The sequence below is a fragment of the Phacochoerus africanus genome, chromosome 10 (assembly GCF_016906955.1).
Source record: "Phacochoerus africanus isolate WHEZ1 chromosome 10, ROS_Pafr_v1, whole genome shotgun sequence".
NCBI lineage: Eukaryota > Metazoa > Chordata > Mammalia > Artiodactyla > Suidae > Phacochoerus > Phacochoerus africanus.
The window spans coordinates 1,714,932-1,736,910 of NC_062553.1; the positions used below are offsets into that span (position 1 = coordinate 1,714,932).

At 58.5% G+C, this 21,979-nt stretch overlaps 1 protein-coding gene across 1 annotated transcript; it reads right to left on the reverse strand.

The window, feature by feature from the left end:
- Positions 1-787: 787 nt before the first annotated feature.
- Positions 788-21,790, reverse strand: NOP14 (NOP14 nucleolar protein). Its single transcript, XM_047799428.1, has 18 exons — positions 21,506-21,790; positions 19,202-19,336; positions 18,590-18,731; positions 15,894-16,033; positions 15,304-15,438; positions 14,197-14,319; positions 12,629-12,757; positions 11,671-11,938; positions 10,663-10,793; positions 10,320-10,405; positions 9,049-9,184; positions 6,515-6,616; positions 6,007-6,160; positions 4,602-4,761; positions 2,327-2,474; positions 1,867-1,985; positions 1,352-1,507; positions 788-1,175 (listed from the first exon to the last, which is right to left on the reverse strand). Exons 1-18 carry the CDS (start codon positions 21,698-21,700, stop codon positions 1,076-1,078), a joined length of 2,559 nt encoding a protein of 852 aa, XP_047655384.1. The 5' UTR covers positions 21,701-21,790; the 3' UTR covers positions 788-1,075.
- Positions 21,791-21,979: the final 189 nt, after the last annotated feature.

Here is a 21,979-nt window from a genome sequence, read left to right on the forward strand (position 1 = left end):
ACTGTGGAGCCACACCGCACTTGGCAAGCACCTACTCGTGAACACCCCAGGAGGTGGCAGATGCCAACACCTCGCCCTCCGTGGCCTCTTCACCTGTCCCTGTCACATCCGAGGCAATCCTGGCAGGAGCCTGGCCAGCACCAGGAGCTGCTCTGGCCCCGTCCTCTGCAGTCCGAGCGCCAGCACCGCCCAGCGCACCTCAAATCTAACTGGGGTTCTCCCCAGCAACCTCCCTGCTGGGAGCCAGGATCGGCCATCCTCTTCCCCGCCTCCCATGTGTCCCGTCTGGCTACTGTCCCCACGGTCACTGCAGTGTGACGGACTTCTTGGGCCACTTTGCATGGCTGCCTCAACCATGTGTCCTCTTTGTCACCTGAGGAATGAGGACTCAGTGCCCTGGCTCTAGGAGACTGGGGCAGGGCTTGGGAGTGGGGGCCTGTCCCCCTCACCCGCTCAGGGGAGCAGCATTCTGGGGTGGCTGCGCAGGCCACGGCCTGGGGCCGCAAGGGTAGGCAGTGGGCTCCCGGGGCCTTGCCAACCGCACTCCCGTTCGTGCAGTGGGAAAAGACAGCCCTTTGTTAACTAACAAGTTGCAGCCTCGACCACAGGCCCTGCGTCTTCCCATTTCATCTGGCGCAAAACCAGACTTCGTTCTGGGCCACAGCAGCCTGGCACCCTAGAGCGTCAAGCGACACTGCACTAGGACAGCGCCAGTCCTGGCTGTCAGGGCACTGGGATGATGGGCGACTTTCCTCCTTCTGATTTCTCAACTGTGTGCAAACTTGTCTCATTTGTAACAGATTTTAGGTAACATTAAGTAACATTCTAAATTCCATACACGAAGGCAATCACGCTCGGCCGACCACCGGCGCTGACCAGAAGCCATCGGTCCCACGGCTTGTGATTAACGGGGGTTTGTCTGGGGTGACGAACAAAGGTCATTCCCAGTTCACCGGCTCTCACAGAGGCTGGGTCTCCACTGGGACAGTGCACCTGTCCCGAGAGTTCCGACAGGAACCAAGACGGGAAGAACTCCCCCTGACCTCACGGCACAGTCAGCAGCTCCTTGTCTGATTTATTTTTGGAACTTCTTCCTCTTCAGAGCCTTCCACTCGCCCTCCTGTGTGGCCAGGCTGTTAAAAAGCTGCTTCACCTTCCGCTTTCTTTCCGCGTCCCTTTAAGAGAAAAGGCCCATTTTTAGATGAGTTTTGGAAGACGTGCCGCCTCTTTTCCTCTGACCCACAGCGGTTCAGAACCCGGGCGCCTGCAGCTCCGTGCAGGACAGGTGGGGACGAGCGGCGGGAAGGGGGCGCCAGTGCCCGGGGGGTGGGAGGGCGACCCCGGGCCTCACCGTTCCCGGATCTCGGCGAGCTGCATCCGGGCCAGGAACTGGTTGTCCTTGCGGATCTCGCGGACGGCGCCCTTGAACTCTCGCTTGTGTTTGTGGATCAGTCTCCTCCGCTCCTGCTCCTCCCTGCTGCTCCCCTGCTTCCTCCCAAACTCCAGGCTGGAAGCAGAGGCCGGTGCTGAGGCGGCGAGTCCCGCTCCACGGCCTCCGGGCCTCGGCTCAGGGCTGCGCACGCCTGACCGCCCAGCCCTTGTACTCACGCTGTTCTTCGCTCTTTTTGTCCTTCTAGGGCCGCACCCGCGGCACATGGAGGTTCCCAGGCCAGGGGGCGGATCGGGGCTGCAGCTGCTGGTCTACACCCCAGCCACAGCCACGCCAGGTCCAAGCTGCGCCTGCGACCTACACCGCGGGTCTCGGCAACGCCGGACGCTTAACCTGAGGAGGCCGGGGCCCAGCCTCGTCCTCCCGGACACACGTGGGGCCCTAGCGCGGCGCCGCGGCGGGAGCTCAGTACTCACACTCTGACCAGCCGGGGGCTGAACAGCTTCAGCGGCACCGGCTTGCTCTTCTCGCAGACCAGCGGCCGGCAGCGCGTCGGCTGCTTCTCCATGTCCGTCAGGACGCCTCGGGTCAGCTCCTGAAACGCCGAGACGCGCAGGCTGCGGGCTGCCCGCCCCGGGGAGCAGCCGGGCAGCCCCGGCGCGACGGGCCCCCCGCACCCACCGCGATGCGGGGGGCAGCCAGGGCCGAGCCCGTTGAGCCTCGCGGGAGCTGCCAGGCCACCCGCGGGCACCCTTCCTGGCTTCCTGCCTCCTTGCTCAGGACGGTGGGGCATCCTCGGAGCCCAGAGCCGCTGCCCAGGCCCTGGCAGGCAGGGCGGGCTGAGGGGCCGGGCCCTCCTGGGTGTCTAGGGCCCTCGGCCTAAGGACGCAAAGACCGCGCGCCCGCTCCCCAGCCGGGGCCTGAGGGCAGCCTCACCTGGATCTCGAGGGGGCGGCTGCTGTCGGCCAGGTGTTGGGCGAGGAGGGCTTTGAGGGGCCTCACGATGTCGTGGAAGGCTGGCAGCGCGCCGTACAGGAGCACACAGCGCTTCACCAGGGCCAGACACACGGCCAGGCAGGACAGTCTGCAAGGCGATATCCAGCCTCAGGACCAGAGGGAGGCAGGGGCCACCTCCTTCCAGTCAGCAACAAAGCCAAGACAAGACCCTTCCACACACAGCTCGGAACAAGCCACCCGGGCCGCAGGCCACTGGGACCCAGCATCTGCCAGGGGTAGTGCTGGCAGCGGCCCAGGGCCCGCGGTGTCAGGAATGAAAGAAAACAGCACGTCGGCCTGAACAGGAAGGAGTGTTCTGAGAAATGCAAGTGGCTCCGTTTCAGCTTGTTTTTTTTTTTAAACAGGAGAAAATCAAAGTTTAATAACAAATACACGTGGGAGTACACCCAGGAGAACAGACTCAGTTGCCACAATGGCCACAGAGGCCCTTATCTCAATAAGACCAGTTTCAGAGTTTTTTGTCTTCTTTTTAGGGCCACACCCTCGGCATAAGGAGGTTCCCAGGCTATGGGTCCAACTGGAGCTACAGCTGCCGGCCTGCACCACAGCCACAGCAACGCAGGATCCAAGCTGTCTCTGCGACCTACACCCCAGCTCATGGCAATGGCGGATCCTTAACCCCCTGAGCGAGGCCAGGGATCGAACTGCAACCTTGAGGCTCCGGGTCGGATTTGTTAACCGCTGATCCACGGTGGGAACTCCCAGTTTTAGTTTTTAAACCACTAAAATTACTTGTAAAATCGAGCAGATTTGTTTCGAAAGTAACACATTCTAGGCAAGTTGTTCATTTTCTCCTGGGAAGGAACCGCCACCAGGACTCAAAGCGCCCTTTCTCCAAGGATCACGAGCGGCCAGCGGGCGCGTGAAAAGACGCCCATGACGGATGGCACCTCAGAGCCGCAGGGAGACACGGCCCCTCCCGAGGAGGGCTGCCAGCACAACCAGAAAATGCTGGAGGTCCCGTCACTGCTCAGCGGTAACGAGCCCGACTCGCATCCACGAGGCCACTCCCTGGCCTCGCCCAGTGGGTTAAGGATCTGCCGCTGCCGTGAACGGTGGCGTAGGTCGCAGACGCGGCTCCGATCTGGCGTTTCTGTGCCATGGTGAAGGCCAGCAGCTGTAGCTCTGATTCGACCCCCAGCCTGGGAACCTCCATGTGCCACACGTGCCACCCTAAAACCAAAAAACCCCAGCACATACTAAGTGTTGACAAGGATGTGGAGAACTTGGAACCCTTGCGTTAGGTTGCTGTGAACGCAAAATGGTGTAGCTGCTGTGGAAGAGAGAATGGTGTTTCCTCACAAAGTCAGAAACAGACCTACACAGGCCGCAGCAACTGCCTTTCTGCATATAAACCCAAGAAACTGAAAGCAGAAACTGGAATGGATACTTGACACCCATGCCCACGGCAGCATGATTCAGAATAACCAAAAAGTGGCCCATCCACACACAATGGAGTATTACTCAGCCTTTAAAAAGGAAGTGAACACACACCCAACGTGGCTGAACCTCGAGCTCGTCATGCTGAGTGAAATAAGGCAGTCCCAAAAGACAAATTCAGCAGGCCTCCACTGGCAAGAGGTCCCCAGGAGTCGAATCCAGACACAGGATGGAGACAGTGGGGCCAGAGGCTGGGGGAGGCCAGGGAGCGGCAGTGTCATGGGGCCAGAGGTTCAGTTTGGAAAGGTGGGTTCTGGAGACAATTGCGTAACGATGTGAAAGTACTTGATGCCACCGAACTGTACGTTCAGAAACGGATAAAGCGGTAAATTCTATGTCGTCTGTATCGTAACTCCACCGAAACAACCGTGATTTTAAAAAGTCAGAGTAGAAGGACTTACAACTGGAGGTCCCAGCCCCTCCTCATTCTGCTCCTCCTTCTCCAGACTGGGACTGTGACCCCACCCAAGCCCTCTGCTGAAACCTAACCCCCCACGACGACACCTGGAGGTGAGGAGAGTCCCCATCCGTGGACACGTGCGGCTCATCTTACTTATGCCTCCGTTGCCTTTGTCAGTGGCGTTTTGCGGTTTTCACCGTCCTGGTCTGCCACCTCCCTGTTAAGTTTTTCATTCCTTCTCATGCTTTTGCAGAAGGAATTGTTTTTGTAACCTCCTCCTTCGGTTGTTCATCGTGTGTGGACATATAACCGACGTGCTGAATTCCTTTATTAGCTCTAGCAGCTTCCACGCACCTGGTGTGGTTGGCCTCCGTCCTCGTCTGCGCCTTCCGGCCCCCTGCCCAACGGAGCGAGAGGCTCCTCCTCTGCCACGTGGCCACGTCCTCTGCGTCGGAAACCCAGAGCAGCCCGGCGTTCTTCCCGAGGGCTCTGAACGGGGGCACCAGGCTGTAACCTGAATTCCCAGGGCGACAGGGACGGAGACGGCCTGAGGGGTACTGGGCTTGCACGGCAGGCTTGATGGGGCGAGGCCTTCGGAAGCTCACCCTTAACAAGCACCGCATCCCCACCAGCGACAAGGGACAGCTTAGGCGGGGTGCCCAGGCCTAGTCCGAGAACGGCCCACCCGTAAGACAAAACTGAGCTGGACTGAGCATCAGAAATGAAGGCCAAGAGAGAGAAGGGGGAGTGGGGGGGTCGGGAGGGGGGGAGCCCGCGTGGGTGTGACCCGGGTCAGGGCCGGCCGGCCCCAGAGCTGTCCCTCCGAGAGCAGTGGAGGCAGAGGAATGGCCCGCCGGGTGTGGGCACAGGGCCTGGCAAGGTTCTGGTGCAGCAAAGCGGGCGGTGGCTGGGCCAAGTGCGAGGCGCTTGTGGGGGACCGCCAGTCTGGGGACCACAGTCCTCCGCCCTGCCTGACAAGGGCGTCCAGCGCGTCCACGGCAGCCCCTCACCCGTGGCTGCAGCTGTCTTCTCGTGGGTCTCTCTGGGGCACGGCCATGCCTCCCCTGCGCCCACCTTGCACCTTGGAGAGAGCGGAGGTGGGGGGCTTGGTGCCACTGGGGCAGCAGCCGCATGCAGGGAGGATGCGGTACGAGGTTGGGGGGGTGGGGAGCAAAAGGACGGCCACCCTGAGTGCTGAACTGCGGGGACTGCTGGTCCCCAGCTTGCGGCCCCGCCCGGCATCTACGAGATGCTGCGGCCTGAGAGCCAGGTCTTGTCCTTGAGACACGACAGAGCGAGGGGACAAAGGGTGAGCGGCCGGGAGGAAGGTGGGAGAGGCTCAGCATCCCGGCGCCACCGAGGGACAGAGGGAAGCCAGGGCGACGGGGCTCTCGGCGCACTGCCTCTGACCGCCGCCCTCTCCTTCCAACCTCGGAAGATCTGCAAGCGGCGGAGGCAGCTGCAGACCGGAGACGGGACGGCAGCGACCGGAGGGTGGCGCCCGCACCCGCGGAAAAGGGAGGCGGCGCGTCCTGCTGCCTGGGGTCACCGTTCACACTTGCTCAGCGCAGAAGGGACACGGAGAGAGCAGCCGCGGCGTCTCTGCCCTTCCGCACAGAGGCGAAAAGGTGCCACCCCGGGGCCGGACTTCAGATGAGTCGTCTCCTCTCTACCTTCCACACGGCAGGCCTTGTGCGATGCAGCCGCGTCTCTTTGCAAAGCACAGCAGGCTGGGAAGCACCCCCTCGGGTGAACTCACCCTGGCTTGGCCTCCCTGGAGCTGCTATGTAAAGGACCCCAAGGAGGAAATTAAGCAGCTCAGGTATGAATCTCTGCGACAGGGACACGTAGTCCAGGAACAAGCAGCACACGAAGAGGCCCTTCACCACGTCCGGGAGCGATAGCACCGGGCACTGCGGATGAAGGGGGCACCGTGGGGCGCGGCCGGGACCCGCCAGGCCGGAGCACTGCCCCCCAGCGCCGCAAGGAGAGACCAGCGCGGCTCATCAGGCTTCCCGGTCCCCCCGTCCTGAGTGGAGCGGCGGCTGCCCCGCGGGAAGCGTGTCCAGCGAAGGAAGAGGGACAGCCTGGACCCTCGTCCACGAGCCCTGGAGGGAGCGAGGCCGCTTCTGAACTCAGACCTGCGGCTTGTCGCCATCGCAGGCCCGTGGAGACGAGCGTTTCTCCCTCCCGACCCCGATGCCAGTGTCCCCAGCCCTGGCTCGGCCCCGCAGAGGTGCTGCCGGGATGGGGCGGGCCTGACATACCTTGGTGAGCAGCTGGCTGAGACACAGCAGCGCAGGAGTGACGACCGGGTGCCAGAAGTCAGAGGTCGGGAACAGCAGCCCAGCAACTTTCAGGTAAACGAGCTGCCAAGGAAGGGTCAGCAGGCAAGTTAAAGATGGCAACCGAGGGTCACGGTACGGCCTTGGGAGGGCGCCCGCGAGCAGACAGGGCTCTGAGGCTGCAGGTGAAGCACAGCCGAGTGGGGCCGAGATCGGGCTGGGACTGCTTCTGGCGGCCGGCTCCCCTCCCTGCCGCACTGCTGCTCTCCCACACGAGGCCAGACCCTTCCAGAGTGTGCCGGCTTCCCTGGTGAACTGGACAACAGAAATGGGACCCCATGCACCTGGCAGGACTCATAACCCAGTCCCCACCCGCTGTCCTGGGGCCTTTGCGCTCAGGCGGCCAGGGCAGGGGTCACCCGCCAAGCTCAGGAAGGGGCGGCCCGAGGCTCTGGCCCCAGCCCCACCGGTTCTGCTCTGAGCTGCGAGCACAGAAGGGCAGGGGTTTCAAGGTCTCTGGCCTCCTGAACCCTGGGCTCCACAGCACGGAGTCGAGGCAGAGCTGCTCTGGGCGTGGCCGCAACGGCACGAGCACAAGAGTCCGAGTCTTGGCCTAGAAGCTCGTCTTCCTCTACCTTTACCTCCACCAAGAGCTGGGCCAGGGCCCCATCACATGAGCTGGGCACAGAGGCTGCATCTCTCTCAACCTAAGAAAAACGGCAGCAATTTTCCTGCAGTACAGCAGGTGGCCGCGAGCTGTTAGGTCATCAAGTCCTGGCGACCCACTGGCTCGATTTCCTCATCTGTGTGCAGGGCACACTGTCCTCACGCCCTGCGGGTCCCCACGAGGACGAGATGAAGTCTTTTGTCCCAGGCCTGCCTCCACCACCTGCCACTTGTCCTGCCTAGAAACGCCTTCCAGATGGAGAGGGGGCCCCGCGCGGGCAGACAGGAGTCTCTGCAGAGCCGTTCCCAAGGCCGATCCCGAGGCCGGAGGGAAATCTCTGCATCGGCACGTGAGACGCCCCCAGCCCCACAAATCACAGGATCTCACTGGTTCACTTTGGTCACGTGGCAAAACCTGCCATGAGCGACGTCACAGGAAAGCCAGCCCGGGACGTCTCTGAAGGCTGAAGGCGTTCAGCACACGGAGCTGCTTTGGGTGTCCGAGCAAACCGGGCCGAGTCCCTAGGCTGCCCCCGCGCCCAGGAGCCAAACAGGCTGGGACATGGGAGGTCTGCGCGGAAAGCGGTGTGTGCTGGCGGGCGAGTCGGCCACGTCCGACCTCGACTCAACCATGACACCGGGTCCCCCCCGCCGGGGCTACGCCAGCCTTCTTCCCTCCCCGTCCCACTCGGTTCCCCTCAGCACTACGGAGCATCAGGGCGATGGGGGGGGGCCTGAATCCGAGCAGGAGCCCCCGTCCCTGCTTGTGGGGCCTCCTGAGGTCCAAAGAGCAGACTCAAGCAGTTAGTGACAGAGGAGAGGGACACGCAGAAGTCACAGAGCCCCCGAGCCAGGAGAGTAATAAAGGCTGAGCAAGAGACCCCCGGACAGACACACAGCAAACGCACACCTGACGCGCTCTCTCGGTGGTTTGGCAGAAACTGAGCACCCCGCCCGCTGGGGACCGTGACCACACGCTGACCGGACTGGCCGGAACCAGAGGCCGATGACAGGCCTGCAGCCACGGTTACCCACGACCAGCCCATCAGAGGAGTCCACGAGCTGACCCCGCCCCCAGCACTGCCCGGCAAAGCCCTCGAAGGCCAGCGGAGCCTGGGTCTTCCGAGCACAAGCTCTCCTGCTGGGAGTGGACCCACGTCTGCTCGGGAAGCCTCCACGGGCCTGCGGGTGGTCATGGCAGCCTCACCCCCACGAGCAGACAGGAAAGAGGAGGACCTGGGCTGAAGCCCAGGGGCCACCCCAGCCCGGCCACAGGGCCGCCCACCTCCCCCAGGTCACGCGCCGACGGGCCGTGCTCAGGAGGACCGGGGGCGAGGACGCGGGCCCAGGCCCTAGCCCGGGGAGCCTGCTCAAGCCGTCAGTATAAACCCTGCCTCTTCAGTTTCCGCTGCTCAGGGTACCTCGGTCCAACTTAAGGACCCGAAGACAGAAGAGATGGAACGAGGACTCCTTCAGTTCCCGGAGCTGACGGCACACCCACGGCCACTCGGAAGCGGGCAGAGGCCTCAGGGTGTCCGGGTCACTGTCACGATCACACGGACAGGCCGGGTCCCTAGAAAACGCGCCCCTGGGTTCGCCCCACAACCTCTCTGCGGGGAGACTCAACGGCGCCGCGCGCGGGAGTCAAACCGGAATCGGTCCTCAGGCGCCGGGGAGCCGGCGGTCAGAGGAGGAGCAGTCCTTCCAGGCCTGGTCCCAGTGGACCCCCAGGCGGTCTGGGGGCACCACGGCAGACCCCTCTCAAAGGCACCAGCCCTGCCCGGTGACGTCAGCACCTGAACGCGGGGGCGGCTGCAGGCCAGCGACTGGCTGAAACTCGCCCCGCTCACCACGTCCAGGCCTGGGAAGGCCGCCCGGCCGGTGGTCTCAACCATTCCTTCCATCTCATGCATGGCGTCTCCAAGGACAAATTTCATGGAGTTGCTTGCAGACTCAGGAAACATCTGGCAGAGGTTATACAACCGCCTGTTGATCAAAAACATAAATCAGGGCAGGACGTCTTCAGGAAGTAGACACAGAAAAGCCCCCGCACCTCCCGCGGTTACTGTGTTCCTGTGAGGTCACCTGCCGACTTGGAACTGGGAGCCCCTTACTGACACCTGGCTGGCCCCATCTAGGTGACACAGATGACTTTTCAAGACGCCTTTTTGCCCTTTCCTAAACACCCGCTCCGTCTCTTCAGGTGGGGTGCCAGGAGGAGCTCTGCGTGTGGCAGTACCAGCACAGGGACCACTCTTCCTGCAGACGTGGTCGGCAGTCCTGAGGTGCCTCACCCAGACGCACGCCTGGGACAGAAGCTGGCACTGAGGGCGGGTGTGAACAGCACGCAGCAGGCGGCTGGCCCATGGGCACCACTAGGCCACTTGCTCTCAATGACCACCTGGCACCCTGCCCAGTGTGCCTTCCCCGCCACACGGCTCCGCTCTCACGGGCCTAGTGTGGCAGGTACAGAGCACGCGAGCGAGAGGGGCCCACAGGCAGTGAGTGCGGTGGGAGCCTGCTGGGTCCCACTGAGGCATGGAGCAGATGGGGGTGGGTTTGGAGCGACCACTGACACTGCCTACGAGCTCCAATCCCTCGCAGCCCACCCAACCGGAGCCTGAAACATCGCTGGTGAATGAAACAGAAAACGAGCCATCAAATACCATCAACAAGTCTTACAGTTCATTCGTTTGCGGTTAAAAACACGTCCTGTCTCTAGGGTGACAGGAACAGCATGTTAACAGGACTTAAGAGTGGGTGGTGGAGAGCCCGTTGTAACTCAGTGGGTTAAGAACGTGACATAATGTCTGTGTGGACGCGGGTTCGATCCCTGGCCTCGCTCAGCGGGTTAAGGACCTGACATTGCTGCAAGCTGCTGCAGAGGTCGCAGATGTGGCTCGGATCTAGTGGTGCTGTGGCTATGGTGTAGGCTGGCAGCTGCGGCTCCGATTCCAGCCGTAAACGTGGGTCATTGCTGAATCACCGCAGCCATGTATGCTATGGGCCATTTTCAAGGCTGATCGCAGCAACCTCAAAATGTATTTTCCTGACTTTATAAACAGCACAAAATTTGTTCAACTCAAAGCCGCATATGTTCCAGATAACCCACTTCACTCACGCAACCAGCTTATCAATGACGCCGAGGTCTGGTGGCTCTTTCGTAGCCAGATCCCCGACGTACTCCAGGAGGAAGCCGAACAGTTTCTGCAGGAACGAGGGTGGGAGCAGAGCTCAGTGCGGCAGGCAGACGAGCCCCCTCACACGCCCACCGCTGGGGGGCACCGCCACATTCCACGATCCCGGTCAGGCCCAGGTCCGGCGTGGCTGTTGGAGGCCATGAGGCCAAGCGTGGGCCGCTGCCTGCCGCGGCCTGGCTCTCCGCCCATGCCCACCCCACGCCCGCCCCGCGCTGCAGACCAGGGCTCCGCCCCCCACTCCCGGTGCGAACCACTCCGACTTACTTCTAATTTTGCCTTGTTTCCCACCGCGAGACTCGGGTGATTGCATTTCTGAATTCTCTCCACAACTAAAAGCTGCTCTTCCACTGGTTTTCCCGATAACAAAGACTTCAGTTCCTGGTAGGACTCCGGAGCTATGAAAACCACAAAACACACCCCACACTTAACTTGTAAAATGAGAACTAGCCTTACTTCTGATAACACAGAGGTAAAAACTAAACACACGCTAAGTAACAGCAGTTCCTTTACCCCAAGAGACGATTTACTCTATTTTCTAGAAACACCCATTTTCCTTCGCAGGCAGTGAGGACAAACACCTCTAACGAAGGCCCCGCGTACATCACCTGCGAGTCACGGGGGGCCCGAGATCAACCTCAAGCCAGAGACGACCTGCGGCCTTCCCTGCACGAGAAATGTGCTTCCTACTGGGCAGGTGGGCAGCCAAGGCGGCGTGGGCCGAAGCACCCAGACCTCTCAGAGCAGGCCAGCAGGAGCCCCGTGAGCAGAGCAGCGTCCCCGCTCGAGACACGCCCACGGTCCCGGCCACTCCCTCGAGGTGAGGACGCAGGCTCGCCCACCAGCTTGTCCCCTCTGCAAACATCCTGAAGTCACACGACAGTTTAGGACTGGATCCGTGTCTCTGCACACGCGACAAGGCAGTCCGCTAGGGTCTCGCAGAGTCGCCGGGAGGCCCAGCAAGGGTGCCCGGGCCTGGGCACAGGTGACTCTGGAGCGCCTGGCCAGGGCCAGTGGATAAGGCAGTGCGAGGACACCCGGAGGACACGCTGCCGTGGCCCGCGGAGCCGCCGCAGCCACGGGACACGCAGGCCTGGAGGACGCGGGTCAGTCGGGGGGCGGGGGGCACGTCGCCATCAGGGGTGAGCGTGCCCATGCGACAGAGAGGGCACGGACAGGGACATGGCCACAGGCCCAGCCGCACCCCGTCCCGTGAGGCAGATGTCCCAGGCCCCGGAGGTTGTGCCCAGACGAGAGAAGCCCAGCTCTGTCTACCTGCGAACGTATAGGGCAGCTCGGCCCGGGCAGCCTCCTGGACGTCCTGACCGCTGGTTGTCGACCTCTTCACGGGGGTCAGACGCTGCTCCTCCGCCAGCCTCTCGTGTCCCGCGTCGCTCCCCGCGTCAGAGCCCAGGTCCGAGTGGCTGTCTGGGCCATCGCTTTCCTCTGAGTCCCCCGCGCTCGAGCCTTCGCCCCCTCCGTCTCCGCTCTCATCATCACTGGCTTCCGGACGGGGCTCGTCCTCCACATGCATCCTCCCGTCCTGGGACAGAGCGCGGCACCCGTGACCACACGGGCGCTGTGCCTCCCTCCTCGCGAGAAGCACAAATCTGTCTGCCTGCGTTGGGCCTCTTTGCCACCCACGTGCGTGTGCTCACAGGCCTGGGCCGCTATGGGCCTGGGAACCGTGCTCCCCAAATCCCTGCCGCCAGGATGCTGGGCAAGGCCTCCCTTCTGCCAGGGAGCAGCTGCGAGGGTCTGCCACTTCCTGCCCCCACTGTGGGGCAAGGGACAGCTGGCTCAGCAGAGGCTTCGGACCCCTCACGAATCCCCATCACCCAGCTTCCTGCCCTGGGTCCTCTTCTGCCCAAGATGCCAGCCTCTGCTTTCCTGCCCCGAGCCCTGACCGACACTCGGAAGGGGATGCGGGCAGAGGCCTTCGGGGACCAGTCTGAGAGAGGCCACTATTTTACTCAAGAACAAGCAGACACTTATACACGGAGGGGCTGCCGCAGCGACGGCGTGAACCCCGGTGGGAGGCACGTGCTCGCCCCGCAGAGGCGAAGACCACCGGTCCAGGCCGCTCTCCCACGTGAACACCAGATAAAGGACCACAGGGAGGCTGCTCCTAAAAAGACTACACTCTCCATCTGCGAGGAACTTAAGTGAAACGCCAGAAAACGCTCCTCTGAACTTAAAAAGGAGCACCAGGAGACGAAGGCAGACACCCTACTTGGTAGGAGAGCGTGCGCCTGCCGTCGGTGTCCAGCACGAAGCCGTCGCTTAGGTCATCCGCCGACGTGTGCTCTGGCCTCCTGGGCCCGCCGTCTTCCCTCCCGAGCATCCTCCGGCGTCTCTCAGCCTGCGCGGGGGAGGAAAAGCCTCGGCTGTGCCTGCAGGCGCCACGAGGAGGCGTGCTCTCCGGGCGCTGCTCCAGGGCGGCCTCTGCTTTCAGCCCTCGATGACACAGGCAAACCCTTGGTAAGCATCGTATGGAGACATTTAACAAAAATGAATACACAAATACTGTGGCAGGAGGCTCTTCCAGTCACGAGGAAGGAACACCTGTTCGTCTGAGGTCTTTCTGGCCAAATTATTCCGGCCAACCGTGAACTTCACTCACCACCACCGCCCAGCTATGGAAGAGCAGCAGGACACCTTCCTGTCTCCATGCGATTTGAAAACACGCAACGGGGAGTTGCCATTGTGGCACAGAGGAAACCAATCCAACTAGTGTCCGTGAGAACGCGGGTTTGATCCCTGGCCTCGCTCAGTGGGTTAAGGATCCCGCGTTGCTGTGGCTGTGGTGTAGGTTGCAGATGTGGCTCGGATCCCACGTTGCTGGCTGTGGGGTAGGGCAGCTGTAGCTCCAATTCCACCCCTAGCCTGGGAACTTTCATATGCCCCGAGTGTGGCCCTGAAAAAGAAAAAAAGAAAAAAGAAAAAAGGCAAAAAGAAGAAAACACGCCAGGGGCACAGGAAGGGGCCCATGATGAACGGATGCCCGGAGAAGAGCAGACAGGGTACACCGTGCTGCTGTTCGCTTCTGTTCTGTGTTGTTCTGACGTTATAAAACCACGGAGGGGAGTTCCCGGTGTGGTGCAGTGGGATCTGCGGCATCTCAGCAGCACCAGGGTGCAGGTTAGACGGCCAGCTCGGCACAGTGCGTTAAGGATCCGGCGCTGCCGCAGCTGTGGCTTAGGCTGAGACTGTGGCTCAGATGTGATCGCTACCAGGGAACTCCAGGTGCCACGGGGCGGCCAAAAACACACATCAAGGGACAGGAACAAGGGACAGTGTACTGTGTTTTGCTAGCAGCTGTTCTGAGGTAAAGGGACTAGAAAAAAACGTTATTTTAAAATTTGTTATAGGCGCTCCTGTCGTGGCTCAGAGGAAACGAATCTGACTAGCATCCATTAGGATGCAGGTTCGATCCCCGGCCTAGCTGAGAGGGTTAAGGAGCCAGCGTTGCTGTGGCTGTGGTGGAGGCTGGCAGCTTAGCTCTGATTCGACCCCTAGCCTGGGTATTTCCATGTGCCATGGGTGAGGCCCTAAAAAAATAAAGTAAAACAAAATTTGCTACAGAGTATTACCTGCATTCTTCTTGCTTTCATAGTAATTATGTATATAATATGTACATTATATATTTCATAAAACAACATAAACTTTAAATAGGATAAAAACACTCCACCGATAAAACCAGCATACTTTCAGCCCATGTTACAGAACAAATCAGAAAGGGCCTTAAAGGAAGGCACGAGGGTCTCCCACAATGGCGCTGGCCCCCACCGCCCCCCGTACCTCCAAACGCTCGAGCCGCTCCTGTTCCTCCTTTGCTAACTCCTCCTCCGTTTTCAACCTGTTGGAGGGCTGTGCTTTCATTTCAAAGCCAAGCTCACGAACCATTATGTCATACGTGTCAGGCTAGGGCAGAAAGAAGAAATTTTTTTTTAAAAAATCTGCATAATTAGCTAGCTTCCTACACACTCTAGTACTGGCTGGACACCATTACAGAAAAAGCTAAACCCTATCCTAAGTCTTTCCTTCCTTGGAAAGAGTTGTTCTAATCTGTCTCGAGGACACTTTTAGGTCATAGGTGACTTTTCGCGCCTAGAAAATTCTCAAAATATATCTGCTTTAGGAGTTCCTGTTGTGGCACAGCAGAAATGAGTCCAACGGGAACCACGAGAGTGCGGGTTCGATCCCTGCCCTTGCTCAGTGGGTTAAGGATCCGGCGTTGGGGTGAGCTGTGGTGTGGGTCGCAGACAGGGCTTGGAGCTGGTGCTGCTGTGGCTGTGGCTGTGGTGTGGGCCAGCGGCTACAGCACTGGTTCGACCCCTAGCCCTGGGAACCTCCACATACCTGGGGTGCAGCCTGACCAAGAAATATATATATATATAACAAAACCGAACACTGCTCACTGAGGTGACAAGTCCCCTCGGTGGGATTTGGGGTAAAGGTGGCAGCAACAGGAAGGGCGACCCACACAGATGTGCTCGTGGCCAGGGAACCCAGTGAGCTGCCACCGTTTCCCAGAAACCAGCTATCAGGACAAATGCAGCTTTTCCAACATCTCCGACTGAAAACAGTGAGGCAGGAGCCCACGCTGTTTAGAGGGAGAGGTAAGTGAACGGATCCACAGACACACAAGGGAGTCACTGGAAAGCCGGACACCAACCAAAGGGCTCCCGGAAGCGTCCCTCCTACCTGGACACGACCACCTCCTTTTTTATCCTGAGAAGATACTGAAGCCACTTTGTCTATTCCCATCCCCACACGACACAGAAAAGTTTAACAGAAAACGCAGGTCCTGGGAGAAGCGGAGAAGAGACGTCTGGCCTCCCCTTCTCCGCAGAGAAAGGCCACGAGGACAGCGGGAGCCCAGGCTTTGCTGGGCCGCGCACCCACCCTGCGTTTCTCCTGTTCACGTCCGCTCTCTGACTTGGCTGTTCTGAGCGCCAGGAGAGTCTGGATTTCTTTCCAGTCTTGGTCCAGCTTCTCTGTGAGTTCAAGGGCATCTTCTCGTTGAGCCTGTCTCTCTCTCTGGAGGAAAAGGACAGACAGAAGGCACCCGCTTACAGCCGGACTCCAGCCAGGCGTCCAGGCCTCGCCGCCGCCGACACCTAACAGGAAGGCTCAGGCTGTCAGAAGGAACCTCCTGGAGAAGGAACCTCCTGCTACAGAGCGAGTCCCTGAGAGGCTCTGAGTAGTTCGCTGTCAGCAAAAAAGCGATGTTTTGTGACACCTGATAGACTCCAAATTACCAGAACCAAGCCCCAAACAAACAAAAACCCTCCGACCCTCCCCAACCCCCCCACACCAAAACCACAAGAAACCATCGGGAGCTCCAGCTTGACGAAATTTCAAATGCGCTTTGCATTCCCATTCAAAGCGGATGCTTTCAGGAAATCCAGATGTCAGAGACGGTCGAAAAACGCCCGGGGAGGAAACGTCTCGAGACAGCGGAGCCGCGTGTCTCGGTGGCGTCTCCGACGCACCTTCTCCTGCTTGGACCTGGCGATGAGCTCCTCGATCAGTTCTCTGCGGGATTTTGGCTTCTCTGCCTCCTGGCCTTGCTGCTGAGCCTTCTTAGGAAGGAGCCCGCCTCCACCACCAAAATGGGCCGCGGTCAACTCAGCTGGAGGGCAAGGGCAGAAAACGCCTCCGTGAGGCCGAGGCCCGGCCGGGGCGCAGGTTGTGCAGCGAGCGCTCGGCCAGCGTTCCCCCACGCTCGGCCCTGAGAGCGACTTCCACCTCGAAGAGAAAGTTCTCACACACAACGGCTGGCAGGAGCCCACGGGCACAGCGGCAGTTAAACAGCCAGGATGAGCCGCTCCAAGGAAACCCGGAGACATAAAAAGGCCAAATGGCTTGATTCAAGTGGACATACCAAGAACCCTTTTGAACTGAATTCAAATCTCATGAAAGATGGGCAAACAAGCAAAACAAGCTGGAACCTGAGGCTTAAAAGAGAGCCCAGGATCAGGCCACTTTGGACCCTCCCACACCTCACCAGTCCTGACTGCAGCAACTCAGTTGGGCATTTTTCTTTTTTTTTTTTTTTTTGGTCTTTTTTGGCCTGCACTCATGGAAAGTGGTAGTTCCCAGGCTAGGGGCTGAATTAGAGCTGCAGCTGCTGGCTTACACCGCAGCCACAGCCACGCCAGATCTGAGCCACATCTGCAACCTACACTGCAGCTCACGGCAACACCAGATCCTTAACCCACTGAGTGGGGCTGAGGCATCCTCATGGAAACTAGTTGGGTTCATTACCACTGAGCCATGACAGGAAGTCTACCGATAATTTTTTTTTTAAATCTCTTTTTAGGGCCACACCCGTGACATATGGAGGTTCCCAGGCTAGGGGCCCAGTCGGAGCTACAGCTGCTGGCCTACCCACAGCCACAGCAACGGGGGATCCAAGCCGCATCTGCGACCTACACCACAGCTTAAGGCAACGCCGGATCCTTAACCCACTGAGTGAGGCTAGGGATCGAACCCACAACCTCATGGTTCCTAGTTGGGATTCATTTCCACTGTGTCATGACGGGAACTCTTCTACCAATAATTTAAACTTGGCAGCTGTAAAATATGTTTTCATTTTTGGCATCGCTGGATCCTTAACCCACTGTGCCAGGCCAGGAATCGAACCTGTGTCCCAGAGCTCTCAGGATATGGCCAACCCCACTGTGCCACAGTGGGAACTCCAAGGGCTGGCTTTTAAGATGAAATTCTCGGAGTTCCCGTCGTGGCGCAGTGGTTAACAAATCCGACTAGGAACCATGAGGTTGCAGGTTCGGTCCCTGGCCTTGCTCAGTGGGTTAAGGATCCGGTGTTGCTGTGAGCTGTGGTATAGGTTGCAGACGCGGCTCGGATCCTGTGTTGCTGTGGCTCTGGCGTAGGCTGGCAGCTGCAGCTCTGATTCGACCCCTGGCCTGGGAAGTTCCATATGCCGCTGGAGCGGCCCAAGAAATGGCAAAAAAGACCAAAAAAAAAAAAAAAGATGAAATTCTCCTCTCTGTGTTGTGTCATTGAACAAAAGAATGGCTCCTAATGATTCATTTAAAAAGTTACAGTAAGGGAGTTCCCGTTGTGGCACAGTGGTTCACGAATCCGACTAGGAACCATGAGGTTGAGGGTTCGGTCCCTGCCCTTGCTCAGTGGGTTAACGATCCGGCGTTGCCGTGAGCTGTGGTGTAGGTCGCAGACGCGGCTCGGGTCCCGCGTTGCTGTTGCTGTGGCTCTGGCGTAGGCCAGTGGCTACAGCTCCGATTCGACCCCTAGCCTGGGAACCTCCATATGCCGCGGGAGCGGCCCAAGAAATAGCAACAACAACAACAACAAAAAGACAAAAGACAAAAAAAATAAAAATAAAAATAAAAAAAATAAAAAGTTACAGTAGGGAGTTCCCATCTTGTCGCAGTGGAAACGAATCTGACTAGGAACTATGAGGTCACGGGTTTGATCCCTGGCCTTGCTCAGTGGGTTGAGGATCGGGCATTGCCGAGAACTGTGGTGTAGGTCGCAGATGCGGCTCGGATCTGGCGTGGCTGTGGCTGTGGCGTAGGCCAGCAACTATAGCTCCAATTAGACCCCTACCCTGGGAACTTCTATATGCCAAGCAAGCGGCCCTTAAAAAAGGACAAAAAGACAAAAAAAAAAGTTATAGTAAATGTATTTACTTTCAAATGTAAAAGGCTTTTCCTTTATAAGTTGCCTGGATTTTGATAAGCTCATAACACAAATCAAAGGAGAGGAGGTCCTGCTGTGGCTCACTGGGTTAAGAGCCCAACACAGTGTCTGTCCGTGAAGATGCAGGTTCGATCCCTGGCCTCACTCATTAGGTTAAGGATCCAGTGTTGTCTCTGGCAGCATGGTTTCAATCCCTGGCTGAGGGCAGTGGGTTAAGGATCCAGACTGCCACAGCTGTGGCACAGGCTACAGCTGTGGCACAGGCTGCAGCTACGCTTGGATTCAATCTCAGGCCGGGGAACTTCCATGTGCTGCAAGTACAGCCAAGAAAGAAAAAGAGAGAAAAAAAAGGAAGGGATACCAAGGTGCTTTCTCAGCCTACCCAGTCTCTGCCTATCAACCCACACACCCTCATCAAGAGCGAATCTGCGTTTCTAGGTCTCTGAGCAGGGCAAGAAGAACCCTGAGCAGTGAGCAGAGGGCCCCCGTTCCCAGCCCTCACCTGACAGCACTCCTCGGTCCTCGGCGTCGCTGTCACTGTCCACAATGTCATTATGCTTTTCTATGTCTGCCAGAGACTGGCCGTAATGAGTTAATTCTTCATCTTCATTTAGGTTGTAGATGCTTTTTTTCTCGTGTTGTCGCTAACAGAATAGAGGAAAAAACCCTCAATTTCCACATCCATTTAAACATCAAAAAACAATGATTTTCCCATTTCTGTGCAATTGACAATGAAGATTATTCTGGGTCATTTGAGCAACAATTTGGATATAAACAGAACCCACAGAAGGTAAATCAATCGACGGGCTCATGGAGGCACTGGGAAATCACGCAGCCCTGCCCACCAGGAAAGCTCCATAGTCCACTCGCCCCGGCTGAAGGCACTTCAGTCCAAACCTCCAGGACGCATCAGTGCCATACACTCTGGTTAAGCTATTTAGCCACCCAACTGGTATTTGCACAAAGCTGCCTCCCTTTGGCCTCGCCAGAAAAGGCACAGCATTCAAAGCCCATGCCCACAAAACCAGAGGTGAACAACGGGAGGCAGCCTTCTCCGTGCGTGACTTCTGTGTAAAAACTTCTACTGCAAAAGATCCTTCGGTCGTTTCCGTACCTGTTGCTCCAGGGCGAACCTCTTCAGCATCTTTTCCTCAGGACTTATGTTGCTGTCATATTCCCCAAAGCGTTTGTCTGTAAATACATTGGACTTATCCCTTTCTTTGTATTCCTTTAGTAACGTCTGGGTGCGCTGAAAAACAGATCACAGAATAATCCCTCACTGGTCCCAGCGCCGAACTCTGAGCATCAAGGGGATGCTTCAAGGAGACACGATGATGGGTCTAAGGACCTGGAAGATGCCACCGAAACAAACAGTCCAAAAAAGCCGGATGCGTTGGCTGGAAAGCCTGATCTCAATTAACGAGGGGAAAGTGGGTCCCTGCCATTCAACGAGGCAAAGGGGACTAGGCCTGGGACCCAGGGAACTCTCATGCTGTGTTCCTACTTCCTTGTACTTCCATGCCTAACACCAAAGGCTACAATGAAACAAACAAACAAAAAAGAAACAATGGAGCACTCAGCAGTTACTCCACCCGCTGAAGAAACCAGAGGCCTGAGACAATAGCTGAGAGAAGGGCAAACACAGAACACCGAGCAGGGCAGCAAGCCGTTTATGGCAACTATGACGTCGCTGTCCCTTGCAAAGAATGTAGTGGCGCTGCCTTTCTCTTTGCTACGTATGTGCAATTATTTCTACACACAGTCTCTGTTACTCACAGACTCCACACTGTCATGTTTGTCTACTGCTAAGTTCGTCTGTAACCCTAAACCAACCCTTTCACCTTCTGGATCATTCACAGACAAGCACATGACATCCAGGAGCTGTAGTCAAGCATGAGGACAGCCCCATCGCTTCCCAGCAAGGACTCTGGGGAACACCTATGGTACCTGTAAAGGGAGATACAGGTAGTCCCCACCTCAGGCAGTTAAGCAGAAACGAGGGAAATGAGGCTTCAGTAATGAAGACAGACGAGTCCACTGTGGAGTCCATGCTATTGCCACCCCCACGCCTGCCTTGGGGTGTGTGACAGGGGACACACTGGAGTCAGCTCTAAGCTTGTCTCCTCTACCACTATTGCCCGCTCCTTGCAAAAGACATCTGATTTAATTCAAAGATCATCTGGACCCCAAGCCGTGTGAGAATACAGACTCTGAGCCCCTGAAGCTGGGGCCGACAGCTTCTTTACCTTTTCCCCTCCACCTGCTAGAACAGAGCTGAAACACAAGTGCCCATCGGCGCATAAAAGCTTCAGAGAGGTTTAAACCCAGTGCAAGCCCCAGCCCTTACCAGTCGTGCCACCTTAGGAAAGCTACTTGTCCTCTGTGCTTCTGCCTACTAATTCATTAGCCTACTGATACCTCTTCCTCAGAGTAATAATAAACATTGTTTTGCTTTTTAGGGCCGCACCTGTGGCAAATGCAAGTTCCCAGGCCAGGGGTTAAATCAGAGATGCAGCTGCCAGCCCACACCACAGTCACAGCAATGCTAGAGACAAGCCTTATCTGTGACCTACACCACAGCCTGTGGCAATGCCAAATGGTTAAGCCACTGAGCAAAGCCAGGGATCGAACCCCCCCATCCTCCTGGATACTAGTCCAGTTCACAACCTGCGGAGCCACAGCGGAACTCCCAATGTTGTTCAGCCAACCAAGGAGCGTGTCTCAGAAGCTGCATGAACTGAACCGTAAAGTACAGAATGCTCTGAGACCACAGCACAGAAAACGTGAAAGCACTCAGCATCCAGGAGGGTAGCATTTCAGCTACCCTGCAAGGGACAGGGTTGTGTGCTGCAAAGGAGAGATGCACTCTTCTTCAAACATCCAGGAGCACCCCTATGCAGCCCCCATCCTGTGCATAAAAGGCCCAGGATCTCTAACCCAGCAGCGTTCAGAGTCTCCAGGAGAACAGGCTGAAAAAGATCCGCACAGGGGACACGGCAGCAGAGAAGTGACTAACTGCCCGAGGCGCCTGGAAAGGAGCCACAAGGAAACACACGTGTGCTGGGTCTCCAAGGAGGGACAATAAATTTCCAAGGAATAAATTTCCAAGGACTGTCATTCCAGCCCACCCAAAGCCAGAGGCATGACACTGGGCATACACGACACACGACGTCCAACTGTGCCAAGCGCTGGTCCGAGGACTCTAAGTGACCACTGCCCTCCCTCACCGCAGCCCCGGGACGCGGGTCCTCCCATCATCTCAATTTACAGACGAGGAAACAGGCGCAGAAAGGTTCCCACGCCTCCGGGCCACCGCGCGGCACACACCCCGCGGTAGGGCTCGCGAGTCTGCGCCGTGCCGCGGAGGTTCAAGGGTAGGGCCGCGGCCCGGGGGGCGCGCTCCCACCACTCCGTTTACCTTCTGGAGCGCTCGCGCGCGGGACACCCCGGGCATCCCCACATCGTGGCGCGTTTTCCTGCCCAGGACCTGGAACTTCTGCCGGTTGACTTTCACCTCGAATGGGTTGGGATTGGGTCTTGCTCGGCCGCTCCGCGCGCCCGCCGGGGCCCCGAGGGCCTTCCCGCGCGGCCCGGCGGACCTGGCCTTCCCCATCACGACACTCGCCGGACTTCAGAACGACTCAGAAGACACGTGCACCTCCGCAGCCCGGGGCGGCCCTCCGGTTCTCGCGAGAACTGAGCCGGTGCGAAGGGGAACGCCGGGAGAAACTCCGTCTCGCCCAGGCCCCGCCTACTCGCCCGCGGCGGAGCGACTACAATTCCCAGCAGCCTTCGCCGCGCGCGGCCTCCTGGGAGCGGTCGCGGCCCTCGCGACGCCGCCCCGCCTCCGCAGCCAGCGGGAGAGCGCTCGGGCTCCCTCTCCCGGGGAGCC